This window comes from Megachile rotundata, chromosome 12 (genome assembly GCF_050947335.1).
Source record: "Megachile rotundata isolate GNS110a chromosome 12, iyMegRotu1, whole genome shotgun sequence".
NCBI classification, from domain to species: domain Eukaryota; kingdom Metazoa; phylum Arthropoda; class Insecta; order Hymenoptera; family Megachilidae; genus Megachile; species Megachile rotundata.
Window position 1 is genome coordinate 14,355,289 of NC_134994.1, and position 13,767 is coordinate 14,369,055.

General features: G+C 32.3%; 2 protein-coding genes across 6 annotated transcripts; both read right to left on the minus strand.

The window, feature by feature from the left end:
• Positions 1–522: 522 nt before the first annotated feature.
• yem (yemanuclein) lies at positions 523–8,814 on the minus strand. Of its 3 annotated transcripts, XM_076538042.1 has the most exons (12): positions 8,449–8,814; positions 6,510–6,629; positions 6,336–6,437; positions 5,852–6,121; positions 5,624–5,780; positions 5,074–5,506; positions 4,849–5,010; positions 4,685–4,765; positions 3,792–3,905; positions 3,511–3,705; positions 3,005–3,423; positions 2,599–2,739 (listed from the first exon to the last, which is right to left on the minus strand). In XM_076538042.1, the coding sequence occupies exons 1-12, from the start codon at positions 8,641–8,643 to the stop codon at positions 2,696–2,698; spliced, it is 2,292 nt and encodes a 763-aa protein (XP_076394157.1). In that variant the 5' UTR covers positions 8,644–8,814; the 3' UTR covers positions 2,599–2,695. The 3 variants fall into 3 exon arrangements, with proteins under 3 accessions (XP_012136728.1, XP_012136729.1, XP_076394157.1); XM_012281338.2 differs by having other exon boundaries at positions 523–3,423; XM_012281339.2 differs by having other exon boundaries at positions 523–3,423; positions 5,852–5,987; positions 8,449–8,620.
• Positions 8,815–9,658: 844 nt separating this feature from the next.
• LOC100878100 (Germ cell nuclear acidic peptidase) lies at positions 9,659–13,767 on the minus strand. 3 transcript variants are annotated; one of them, XM_076538043.1, is made up of 11 exons: positions 13,622–13,767; positions 13,336–13,484; positions 11,779–13,261; positions 11,647–11,708; positions 11,369–11,561; positions 11,124–11,296; positions 10,713–11,065; positions 10,532–10,644; positions 10,355–10,462; positions 10,122–10,272; positions 9,659–10,051 (listed from the first exon to the last, which is right to left on the minus strand). In XM_076538043.1, exons 2-11 carry the CDS (start codon positions 13,346–13,348, stop codon positions 9,977–9,979), a joined length of 2,724 nt encoding a protein of 907 aa, XP_076394158.1. In that variant the 5' UTR covers positions 13,349–13,484; positions 13,622–13,767; the 3' UTR covers positions 9,659–9,976. The 3 variants fall into 3 exon arrangements, with proteins under 3 accessions (XP_076394158.1, XP_012136730.2, XP_012136732.2); XM_012281340.2 differs by having other exon boundaries at positions 9,659–10,272; XM_012281342.2 differs by having other exon boundaries at positions 9,659–10,272; positions 13,610–13,757.

The following is a 13,767-nucleotide window of genomic DNA, read 5'->3' on the forward strand; positions in this document are numbered from 1 at the left end:
TTCTGGCCCTACCGTCATCATTGTCCCATAAAAGCTTAAGTTATTCCCCGACTCATCTTTATGATCGTTGTTGCTGAAACCGGTCCTACGATGTTCTTTTTTGCAATATCCATAGCTGTACGGTTCAAAAGAATTCCTCCCTTGATCGGCTACTTCGAATTCTCCTAAAATATATCTTCCTTTGTGTCCCGCATCTTATTCCGTCCTGGTTGCACTCATCAAATTCCATATGTGTAAGTCGTTCCTTACTATAGACGAAATTGCCGGTCATGTTGCTCGTCGTCGTAAATTATATGCTTCTCGTTCATCTTTTTTCTATTCTTTCTCGAATTATGGGAATATTGAGTATGTGAAAATTGTATGAAATAATGGATTTAACGGGCTGCCATGACCAGCATGACATTAATATAATTATCAAAGATGCGCACAACTTTCGAGATTATTGATCGAGAAATAAACTAATCAATCAAGTGAAATAAGAGTACATACAAGGCACGTACTTGGGATTCTACAAAGTCAACATTGCAAAAAATTAATACTTTTTATTGAGAACTTATAAAAACAAAAACTCTCTTGCGTTTCATGGTTTTCTTTTCCCCTAATCGAAGTTTTATATTCTATTTAAGACACTCATTATGTTAAAATTCTTTTTTTTTCTTTTAATATGTTAAAACTTATAAATAATACAAAGAAAAGGTTTGAAATAAATTATTCCTACAAATGTATCGTAGCGTTATGTACAACTTACAGACATTAGAGGCACCTCTACAATATAGATGACGGGCAAAGGTAAAGGTAAGAAATATATAGATGTTGTAAAAAATATTCAAAACTTATATTTTAAGTCGTCTTCGTGGAAATTCTCGGTGCAGAATTGTACAAGACGCTTAATCGTATTCTAAGTATCATAAGGGTAAGATGGGAGGGGAAAAGAAAGTTTATAGTATATAATACATCACTAATCGTCACCTTTGTGTTTCAAAAATATTGTAGCTCTTTCTAAACAATACTTTCACGCACATTCGTTCCTCGCATTCTGATTATTAAAATCGATCGTATAATTAAGTCGCATACCAATTATGTATACAGTTTTGTAGTTTGTAAACAAAACTAAGCATTCATTTTTTCGTTTTTTTTTAATGAACTTCCTAAAAACGTTTAGCGTATTCTGGAACTTATTAAACACATTTCAAGTTATATTTCTTCTTGCGTTTACAAACAGCATAAATATACATGTGCAATTTATTTTCAAATCATAAAACTATTCGTGTTTTGCATTCAATAAACAAATTCGATAATTTGCTTATATGACCGATGTGAATAAATAATTTGGAAGGCAAAGATTTCAATTTCGAATACACGTCAAAAAATATAGATACAAATAAATACGTTTCTCTGCGTTACGTCACAAAACCATAATTGCTGTTCGTGCGCAAAAGGAACACCATTTGAAACGTTCTTTTTCGCTCGATGATTCAGGGTGGCCAGCAATTACTGGATATTGTGTGAAATATATTTACTAACGACAGTAACCCACCGCTCCCTAAATCTTGGCAGTATAGAAAATTAAAAGGAACGCACCGCAATCCGATTTCCTGATAAAACGAAATAACATCAGTACACGACTCACGGCAGACGAATAACTTTCAACTATTCCTAGACTCGTATTAAAAATTGTCAATCAACGCTACGTAATGAAATTAAAAATAAAATGAAGTTTCACAGACCACCCCATTCACGGCGAATGGACGCTAACTTATTTACAAATATCTATACGATTAATATACTTCTCCATAATTTATACTTAGTCTGTACACGCGCTTTTTCAAATTATTACGAATGAATTAATATATATTTACATAATTTGGCGGTTTGTTAAAATATTTAAAAATTGATGCGACTCAATAAGATCGCGGCACGCTGTTCCTCTGTAGCGTGCGATTTTGGTTATCGATATCAACGCGATTCATAATGGAAGAAGTTTTTTTTTTTTATCAATTTTACGTAAACGCGATTTCATAAAAAATAATGTAGATTTACTGAAAAATCCGCCTATAGTTCTCTATGAAATTATTATCTGTTCACTGGCGTTCTTCATTCTCTTCAACACTGTTTACGTTACTAGTGCACGTTATGTGACAATATTACCACTGTGGTTCATCTTTAGATTTTAGTTTACCATCTTTTTTAAGATATAAGCGTGAATAGTCATCCTGATAAGTAGCACATTGTGTATTTGACTTATTAGATTTTTGTATATTGGTGCTAACCGGTGAATGATTTGGTGAATACTTCATCTCTTGCAACTCTTGTAATTCTTTTAAAGACCTCATCACCATTTGAACGTCTTCTTCTTGTGCAGTTGGCGGCACCACGGTACCTACCGGATCATCCGAAATAATATCTTTTCGCTTCTCTCTCGGAGCTACATCATCATTGATGATTTGACTCAAATAAGTAGTAGCAGCAATCGTTTCCTCGTTTTGTCTTTTTTCTTGTTCCTCTTTTGTAAGCACTGGTTGTTGTTGCTGCATAGGCACTATATCTGAATTAATATGACTTAAATGTTTGTCCGATATTTTTTGATCCTTTTTCCTCTTTTTAACGTCGTGCGACTTGTGTTTAACATCCACGCATCGTTCCCGCCTTTTATCCTTTTTCTCAGTCTTATTAACCAATTCAACGTCTTTATCTTCTATTCTTTTATCGGTTTTAGCTTCTGGATTTTCGTGTAGTAATCTATGTTTTAAAGACACAGGTTTTGAATGAGTAGATGTTTGATTAGATGTAGAGTAGTTTGAATGTTGTGATTGTGTACATAAATATGAAGCTTCCTGTCTGTGTACAGAATGATGTCCACTCTGAGGCACTTCATTTGTATTTGGAAGAACATTTGGAGTTTCAGAATAAGCGGTAATAGAAACTACATCCTTTTTATTTTCATTCATCTTTGTAGATGATTTATGAAAATCATTAACCGGCGTAATAGAAAGGGAACTATTACCTAAGTCCATCAAATTAATCTTCTCCACGTGACTTTTAACTGGTTTTTGGGCCATTAACTGAGCCGTAGGCACGACAGATATTTTTCCTACGGTAGTATTGTTAGATGTTGTCGTCGAATTTTCGTGCTGCTGTCCCAAATTACAAATATCTTTATTTTTGTCTTTATTTTTTGAACTATGTTGCCTTTTTTCTACGTTATCACTGGATTTTGTCGTTCCTTGTTTTACACAGTTCGTAGAACTTTCCGTAACGTTGTGACCTTTAAATGCATTTCCTAAATGTTTTTCTTTTTCTTGAACCGAAGCATTAGTTACAGCTGATGTTTCAGTCCGTGCAGTAGAATTATGTATTGTATTCTCAGAATTAACAGCACTACCATTACCAATTTCTTTTAATTTCTTTGATTTCTTCTTTGTACTGAAATTAAATCATTTTGTTTCATAAAAATATGAACACAAAAATATTAATTTCGTATTAAATCACTAATGTTGCTTGATTACATACTTGGTCGTTACTGTTGCAGGTTCAGTATCATCGATAAACTTGAATAAGGTACGCGCTGTCATATATCCACGTGGCCATAACGGTAGAACTTGTCGAAGTAAAAATGATCCTACGAAAGTATACATGCTTAGTTTTCTTGGTCTTAAAACAATGTAACACTGCCTCTTTGCATTTGCAATTTCATAAACAAGTTTCCTGTAACAAACACAGAAAACGAAACTAAATATCTCAACAAAACTTGTTTCATCCGATACGTGTGGAATCAGATATAAAAAATTTACTTTGCTTCTTCGGTCCATGGAAATCGCTTTTTAGGAATTTTTGACTTTTCTGAATCCTCACAATTATCTTCATCATCAGAACTTTCAGCGTTTTCGGGCGACCCGTCTACTTCCCTATAATAGTATTAATTATAAATTAACATTAACAAAAAAATAAATTAATTAGAAGAAGAATTATACATATAATGATGATGATAAAAACAATGATTTGCATTTATCGTAATTAAAAATTATTAATCGAGAAAATTTCTGAATAAAAGTATGTTATGAATTTTGTAATAAAAATGTTAAAATGGTAATATGATCATCGAATAATCAATCTCTAGTAATGCAAAGCTCTATTGCTCGACAAAAAAGATGATGCTTATGATAAACCAAACACTGATACTGATGATAAAAAGCCCCGCATTTTTTTGCTATCTCAATAAAATCAATAACAAACTTATAAAATTTCTTTTGAACTTTTCATATATAACACTATGAACGTTTTTTCGAAGCATGTGAAACATTGAGATAGCTGCAATACATAAGCATGAGAAGAGTAGGGGAACTAGAAATGATAGAAGAAAAGGAAGATAAAGAATGACAGGAAAGGTGAAAATAGAAAAGGTTTCCTCTTACGAGGGGCACCTTACCAACAGTACCGGTATATATCCCAGTATAAATGAGGACTAAGAAATAGAAGGTTATAGTAAGTTCCCATTCAATGTCATACACATAATTATGATTAAAAATCTCAAAAATATTATGTTTCCTTCACTAACTGTAAGATCAAAAAAAACTTTCGTATTTATTGTTTAATTCGATAGTTCAAACTCAATTCATCGATGTTCCGCTACACTAGATATTTAGTAACCGACAACAGAAAAATAAAAAAAGAAAATGGAACTTACTTTTCTTCTGCAACTTTTTGACATTCATCAAAATATTTGTACATTGCAGGTGGCATTATTTCATTGATTACTTCTTTTAACCTGTAATAACATATTAGTTATACTTATTGCATAAACAAATTTATGACACTTGTTCATAGATTCAGTTGCTCGGTATTTATTACCTCTGTATAAGGTTTTTGATTTTGTAATCAAGATCTTGCACATACAATTTCTTTGCTCTATTTTGAAGTGCCATTTTACTACATGGTAAAAATCTTGCTAAATGTCCATAAGTTTCTAACCTTAGACTCGGAGAAGACAGCATTCTCAACCTTTTCTCTAAACTGAAATGGCATTGCTAATATTTATTTTTATAAACTTTGAAACATTACGTAACAATCACTTACCTAAACAATAACGTATTTACTGCGTTATTGAAAAATTTACTCTTCCCTTCTTTACTATTTTCGGCACGCGCCTTTAGATTATTTACTATTTCTACAACATTTTCTGGAAGGGAATCAGGCAATGGCGCTTCGTCTTTATCAACATCATCACATTCAGATTCTGTACCTATACATCGAGACTTTCCAGAATCGGTCGTGTCTCTACTGGATTCATCATCGACCCTTGCAGCATTAATTACACTTTCTATCGCGTCATTAATGTTACTATCTTTATCACCTAATTTTTTTAATTCTAGCTTCTTTCCATCAAGACCATTACTATTGGATGATTTCTTTTTGAATTTTTTTATATCGAACTTTTTGTCGGTTGCATTTTTATTTTTTTGCGTATCGGTTTTGTCAGATTTCTTCTTCTCTTCTTGATCTTCTGAAACTAATTTGGAAGGAACCCTTAAAAATTGTTTCGTATTGTTGTCATTATTATTATTACTATTATAATAACAATAATAATTACATTACGAATTTATAGTATTTGATGCAATTATGTTACCTTCCGCATCTGTAGTTTCTCCTTTTTCTTTCCGTCTGTTCAAAGTCTCTCCATCTTGTTGAGAATTTTGCTGATCATGCGAATTTTGTTTCTTTTTCTTTTTAATTATGTTTTCGTGGGTGGATTTCTTTTCTTCACTTTCATCCACTTTTTGCTTCTGTAAAAGAAACAAACATTTAACATAGAACAGCGATCAACCAAATGACATTGTACTATAACCTCAGTTACTTTTCTTGGTTGATCACCGGTAATGTCTTCAGTATCATCTTCATCCGACGAACTAATATTTCGTTTCTCAGATCTTTTGGGACTGTCCACATCCTCCGTATCCTCTTCGCTGCTCTCGCTGCTTTCATCGTCATTACTAGGATTATTGTTGTTGTTGTTATTGTTGTGGACAAGTGAATGGCGATCTGCTGTTCTAAATTCGAGAGCTCCACAATTGATGTAAAAACCTCCGTGTGCCGTAGTCATCTCTTCTGGTACGATTTCATCATACTAAAACGGTACATTACTATATCAAAAGTTTATCATTGAATTTTAAATACGAATTTAATAAAAAAATTCCCAGAATATGGGTATCGAACTTCAGGAATTTAGAACATTAGAAATTTGAATAATAATGCATTGCAAGTAGGTCGCGAAAAATTTTTCGAAAGCGGGTCTCGACCCATAAAAGTTTGGAATGTCTTGAAATAAATAGTTTATATACCGCATCGGTATTGTCGATGAAAGAATCATTTTCATCGTATCCAGCACCCAGATCCACATATTCATCATATTTGTGTCTCTTTCTTCCGACGGTAGACGTTCCCTGTAACAGTCGATTAAATGTATCACAAAAAAATAACATAAATTTTCAAATAAGCAAAATATTTTTACGTACATATTTTGCTTCGAACCGTTTGGCCATCTCACGATATTTTTCATCGTCGTCATCGTCATCGAACGATAGCCCATTGCTTGGATTGTCATCTCCACGTTTTGATTCTTTTCTACGTTTCTTCTGTAAAATACAAGTATCAATGTAAAATTATCAGTTCGTAATATTTCAATGCGTATATCTGAGATATGCGAAACAAAATATTTTGAAGTATATTTTTAATGTATTTATTAATAAATATTAAAACGTAAAAAGAATACTTAGGTATCAATATTTGATATTTTCAATAATGTTCATTCAAACGTGTACGGAGTGTGGAACAGAACGATAGTCGATTCAAAAGAGGGCATAAGCTGTTCATTCATACCAGGAGCCTATGCTATAAACAGAATGTCATTCTTGCTCTTTCCACCGAGACACGCGACTTCTCGCTATCTTCTGCGCTCCTAATACCGAAGACGCTACTATAAGTGATTGATCCCAACAAAAATATAGTTGTCAACAAACTCAAACAATAATACTTTGCACGATAAATATACAATGTTTAATATAAGTTGCAACAAATTATTTTAATTAAGCAAAACATTACAAAACACTGTGTTATATTAATTCTCCTTAAAAATATTATCGCTAATATTTACAATATGTTCCGCTTATTTTATACATAATATAAATTTATGTTTTGTTGTTAAACTAAAAATAGTTGCAAATAAAAGAATAGTCAAATTCAGTAACGAGTACATTAAATACAACATAATGTTAAATTTATTAAAATACACGAATGTAAAATTATTTAACAATTTCATTGTGTAAATTTAATTGTTATTTTCGTTTAAAGAAATACGTTGTATCTGAACGTTCATTTAAAAGCTACTTACCACTAATTATCTTATTTAAACACGCTATATCTTATTGCAACATCGTGACTTATAAAAAACTACTATACATTTAAAAAAGAAACAAGAATAAACGGTAGTTCCGTTAAAATTCGTTAGGAAAAACTAACCAACACTTTAATAATCTTAAAATAAAGATATCATGTTATTACAAGGTAAATAAGAAAACACAGAGATAAATATTTATTAATAACAATACAATAAATAATAAAAAAAGTAATATAATTGAACAATGTTATAAATTCGTAACATTAGCTTAGCGTAAAAGCAATGTGCAACATGTTCCATGTATGTCGACAGTCACGAGTCGTGTTCCGTCCACCGAACACAAAACTAGTAAAGAGATGTACGTAACCATATAATATTATCAAGATAAAACAGATTACGATATTACTAGTCTGTTCCAGTAAAAAATGTTAATAAAAGCATAGACGTTAGAGAAAACGTGCAAACGCATACATATAAGTAACAGGAGCGTCGCTCTAGCGAATCAGCGACACCGGATAGCACTATCGTATTCTAATAGTTCTACGGATATTTCGTATATGCTTGATAACGATTGCCACGAAAATGATCGTTAAACGTTCGTTCGTAATTAGGTTTGAAACGAAACTTCGACAGACGGTGTCTCGTGGAAGCATACGTTGACACGGATGTACACCGGTAATGCGTTGTGACGTTTCTATTCGATGGCTTCAAGTTAATCGCACCTTTTCCTGATAATCTAGATACAATATTGATGCATTGTAATCGAAAAAATCTAAATAAATACAAAAACTTAGCACGTCGCGAGGTGTTCGGATCTCATGCTATAACCATGATATGACAATAGGTTCGGGCAACAGATACAACTTCTTTGCATCCTATGCACCGTGAAAATGGGCGATTCCATTGGCATTTTTACAGTTTCTTGTCAAAGTGCGTGTGTGAAACGAAACTGTTAAGCCGGTGTCTTGGCAAATGTCTTGGTAAACGTGACCGTATGGATGGACATTGTAGGTTTTGATTTCCCTTTGGTGCATTAACGAGTGAAAGGTAGAACTGACCTCGGCTGCTTTGAGAAGCTGTGCATAGTTGAACTCAGGACATGCCTTCTCGTTCGACTCAGGCAGGGTAAGTGTGAAGCGGAAGGAGGGCGCGAGCTGTTTGCCCTTTTCCCCTTTTTTCTCCTTCTTCGCAGCGTAGCCCAAGGACTCCGGAAACTCCAAGGTCTGTAAAGGTACCCGTTTAGCCTCTGACATTCCTACATTTGCACCGAACTCAACGCGGATCACGGAAACACTGCGAACACTGCAGCAACAACATGATCCTTTCTCTCAAACACCGCACCGACACCGCCACTTGCACGTCGCCATCTTCGGCTCGACTGTTTTTAGAGTGCGCTGTTGATGCCGCCGCCACACCGTGAATTCAACGCATGCGTTTTGCCCATGCAAAGAATCTTAGGTAACATTTTCATTGAAGAACTTTACATGGAAATGGGATTTAATCGCTGCAACGTTGTATTTGAAACTGTACAAATAATCATACGATGTAGCAGTGCACTGCGGAACAGTTAAATGATATGTGCTGTTCATCCATGCACAAAATGTTTATTATTCGCTCAACAAAAGACCACCCTTATCATCGGACGAATTTTATTTGTCCTGCCCATATCACTTTTGATTGGCCCAAACATACTTCGTAACCAGGGGCAACGCGCAAACGTATTTATAACTTTAGTAACACTGAACGTGTATACTCAGTGAGACAAAATTTTGTATATTTTTTATTACAAAAGTCTCACACGCTTATGAACCGATTTACTTTCAAAATCAGTACAAGTTCAGAAATTCCAAAGTGGTACAGTCCCAGAGTTGTAAAGTTTCACAATTTCAAAATTCCCCACTTTCAAAGTTTCGAAATTTGAAAGTTGAGATCCAAAGTTGTACCAAACTTTTCGAGATCTCGCGCGATCATCGCCGATCTTTCCCGAAGTACTTCGCGCCGTCTTTAAGGCAAAAGTTCAAAATCCGTACATCTCTATATATCGCCTGTTTTTTTATTGACATGTTTTTGTCCACCGTGTGTACTACCAATAAAAATGGAAAGCATAGAGAAGTAGCACTGTACTTCCTGGTGGGGATCTCACTGAAATCGACCGTCTTGCGCAAGTCGAGTATTATTTTTCGTTGAACGAATGATACAGTTCAATTTTTTTTGATTTTGTGTAAATAGTATTTTATGAATTATCATTATGTAATTAAGGTATAGTGATTTTGTTAACGCATGTCATTTATTGTGCAAAATTAATAAAAATCCTTAAGTCACAATTATAGCTGTACAGTTCACTTATATAAAAGCTATGCGTCTCTACAAATAATAACCCTATTAAGGATATAATAAAAAATTCATTGCATATTTCATATTCCAATGCCTGCAATGGTAAAATTGTATCAGTTCTGCGACTCGTAAAATGTCTTTCTAAAATCAAAATAATCTAATGATGTTACATTAATGTCATATTATATTAAAAATATATAATCTATCTATAAATAAAAGGCACTTTAAACAAAGATAGTATCTATTGCTTATTCAGGACAGAATTATCTTCTTCATTTTCAAAATTTTTCTGTTTAGTTGCAATTTTAATTGCTGAAAATTGCTGACCTAAAATTTTCATAATTTCAGCATGTCTTATGTTACGTTCTTTCTTTACAGTATTGTAATTTTCTTTTACGTAAAGCGCAAATCCTGACGGCTCTCTTGAAGGTGTCTGTACTTGTACAGTTCCTGACTTTGTTGTTTTATTTACTAATAATTCAAACTTTCCAAAGCAGTGACCACACCGTTTCTTTTCTGTATCCAAAGACTTAGAATGTCTGCCAATGCTGCAACCAAATTTTTAATAACATAGACAAGCTTTCTATGATATATAAATAATTGAATTTTCTATATATCAGGTCACCTTACCTGTACCCACAGTTCACACATCTGTATGTAAATTTTGTTTTAATTTTATAATCATGACATCTCCTGATTGGTGGCAATTCAGGAAATGTTTTCATAGCTTTGTTAGCCCTAGAATATTACCAGTTATAATAGTCTGTAATAAATATTAAAATGATACGGAATACTATTATTATATACCATCCTGTCCAAAATGGTCCATGCCCATCAGAAACATCATTTATTAACCAAGCAGCTGCATGGCACATTTCATGAATTAAAGTGTCTCTAAGTCTGTCTGGAGTATCTAGAATCTATGAATCATATTATATATTTAATATGTATGTCAGATTTCATTTTTAAGGAATGATATGGAACAAACCTTTGTTGCTAAAACTATTCTTGAAGATTTTACAACACCTCCAAGTGTCTTTATAGATTTCTTGTTGTAACAGAAACCAGCAGTTCCTCTCATACGTACATTCCATTCTATTGTCATGTCTTCTGGTAGTTTTTTATCAAATACTTTTTCGTTATACAATTTATATAAATAGTTACACAGATCTTCTTTAGTATTTTTATAATTCAATCTATACTTTCTAGCATCCGGATGTGCACAAGTAATAGGTACATTTTCCGATAAAGATGATAGAAAACTGTTATACTTTTGATTATTTGATGTTGGTTTATTTTTATTAGTCGCTTTAGGTATTTCCCGTGGAATTTTAGTAAGCTCTATAAACGTTACATCTCATGTAAAAAAATATTTGAATATATTAAACAAAAGTATTACCTTTCTTAGTTGTAGATTTCGGTGGTATCTCATCACCAGGATCGAATTCGCTAGTACTTGAATCCTCAATTTCATCATTGTCAAATGATAGTTTCTTTCTTGCTGCATCGTATTCGTTATTATCACTTTCTTTATCTTCGTCCTCGGTATCCGTATCACACACTCTAAGAACTCTAAAATATAAATTATAACAATTATGTAAGAATTTCTGTCATATTTAAACATTCTACATATGTATTCCTTACTTTTGTAGACCTTTAAGATTTTTGTTCTTTTGTGTACTGTTTACTGATAATTTTGGATTTGTCAATGCAGTGTAATACAAACTTTCACTTTCACTTCCTGATGATGATTGATCATTAATAAAACTGTCTTGTTTAGTAGTTTTTCGCACATTCTTTTTTGGCAATCGTTTTTGTAATTTCAGATCCTGTAAGGCTGAATAATATTTCGAATAATCATTATTATCTCTTTTCATTCGTCTGTACAAAAAAAATAATATAACTGCAATGTAATTGCTTACATGTGTTAGAATCATCATCTTCTGAATCCGTTACATGACACCTTCCTTTATTTTTTGGTTTCCTACAATATAAAAATTTGTATATTGATATAGTTAACAACTGTAAGGCAAAAAATAATATTTATAGTTTACCTTTCAGTCTGAACTGCTCTGTTCCTTGTAGGTATTACAGGCTTTCGTTGTTCAGAATTTGTAAATAAGATATGAGCTTTATCACGCCAAGATTTACCATACAACTTATCTAATATGTCCTGACAATCTGTAATGACTAGATTTTGTGGTGTGTTTGCAGCATTATTTTTTAATGTACAGGGTTTTGGAGTATCATTTTTTGATTGTATACATTCCTTCAATGTAGTTTGTCTTAATGTTACAGAATTAGTTCGTTTAGTAGAATCTGAATTTGTTATTCCATTTTCATTCTTAGGAGTACGATGTATTTTTCCCCTATTATTTGGAGTTTCATAATTCATTTCTAGTCTTTCTAAACTACTATTCCCAGAACTTACGTCATCTTTGTTAGTTGCAGGCACCATACTAAGCGAGGTATCGCTTTGTGAGTTAGGTGAAGTTGTCATAAGCCACTGTGAAATCTGCTTCTTCTTTCGTTCTGATAATTCAGAACATGTCATTCCTTCACCTTTATTTTCATGTGGTTTACACAAAATTCGGTTTATTGGAGTTTTATAAACATTTGCTGAATTTACTTGAGAACTTTGAACAATATCACTCTCAGAATCTACTGGAGTTTCGTCAATAATTTTATTATTTGTTTCTTTCCTGTCTGTAGAAATAGCAGGATGTATATCATTTATGTCTTCATCTGATGTGACATTATCTCTTCTGATAGTTTTTGGTGACTCATACACCATTTTTGTAGATTTTATGTTTTTAATTATACTTTGGAAGTCTCTTCGTGTAACATTTTTCTTATTCTTAATTAATAAATTTTTAGTTGGTTGAATCTTACATTCAACATTTATTGGATTACTTCTACAACTAGTATAATCTGACGATGAAGTTACTTTATTTGCTACATTGTTATGAATTTGAACATTTGATTTTGAAATATTTTTAGCAGTATGTTCTGAAACAGAGTCTGAAGAACTCGATTCATTAATATGTCTAACAAATCTTTTGCAATGTTTGGGACTATTGGGAGAAGACTCGTCAGAAGTATATTGTGCAGTACTTTTTTTAATATCTCTTCTTTCCCTATTATGATTAATAAAATTTATGTTTTTATTTTTTCTCCATGCTTGAAAAAATTTGTCATCCTTCTCAGCCTCAATATCAGAATCAGAAGAATCCAAAATATATACATTCTTACTTCTATTAGATTGTGTTTTTAACGTAGAACTTGATTTAGAGTTACAAGTTGGACTAGGAGAAGTAGACTTACAACTAGAGTCACTTATAACTATTATGTCATTTTCACTAGGAGTTACAACATTTTGTATATTGCTGTCAGTAGAACCTGGGGACCATCTCAAACAAAAGTTTTGTGATCCATGTAAATATTCATCTACATTTTTATTTGAAGGCATTTTAAAATTTGCATGCTCAGTATTCTTTTTTTGAACTCTATACTTTGTCCTTACGTATGATTTATTTTCTATAACAATGTATATATAATAAATAAATAGTATATAGAATTTAAACAATGAAGGATTTATTAAATTTACTTACTTTTATCAGACATCCCTTGTCAACAATTATAAAATAAAGTCTCAATGGTGTATATACATCATGTATAATACAAATACTGTATTACTCTAATGAAATTATACTTGTACAGTGACTATAATTAGTTCCTTATTTCCTCTTTCATAAGTTCTCTGAAATATATATTTACTATAAAAACAAAATGTAAATACAGAATAAGGAGGGTAAAAATGTAAACAACACAAAGTAACTTAAAACACAATCATCACATACATTTAATGAAAAGTAGAACAATCACCTTAATACCTACATGATAATCTAAAATAATGAAGTCCTATTATTTTTTGACAAACTACTGTCCAATGAATAATAAATTTCTAATTTTTCATTTATGGTGCTGCTGCAGTTTGAACGTTCAAACCGTTATTTAGGGTCATTGCAGCCAACTATAGAAAC

Bases quoted from the DNA above. Each gene is read 5' to 3' on its own strand.
- yem (XM_012281338.2), bottom strand. From the start codon at position 8,643: ATGTCAGAGGCTAAACGGGTACCTTTACAGACCTTGGAGTTTCCGGAG. The intron at 5,507-5,623 runs GTAACATAATTG...CTTCCAAATTAG, and splicing joins AGAAACTACAGATGCGGAAG to TTTCAGAAGATCAAGAAGAG. The intron at 3,706-3,791 runs GTAAATTTTTTA...TGTTTGTTACAG, and splicing joins CCATGGACCGAAGAAGCAAA to GAAACTTGTTTATGAAATTG.
- LOC100878100 (XM_012281340.2), bottom strand. The intron at 10,463-10,531 runs GTATATAATAAT...GTAATATTCTAG, and splicing joins GGACCATTTTGGACAGGATG to GGCTAACAAAGCTATGAAAA. The intron at 10,273-10,354 runs GTAAGGTGACCT...ATTTGGTTGCAG, and splicing joins TGTGTGAACTGTGGGTACAG to CATTGGCAGACATTCTAAGT.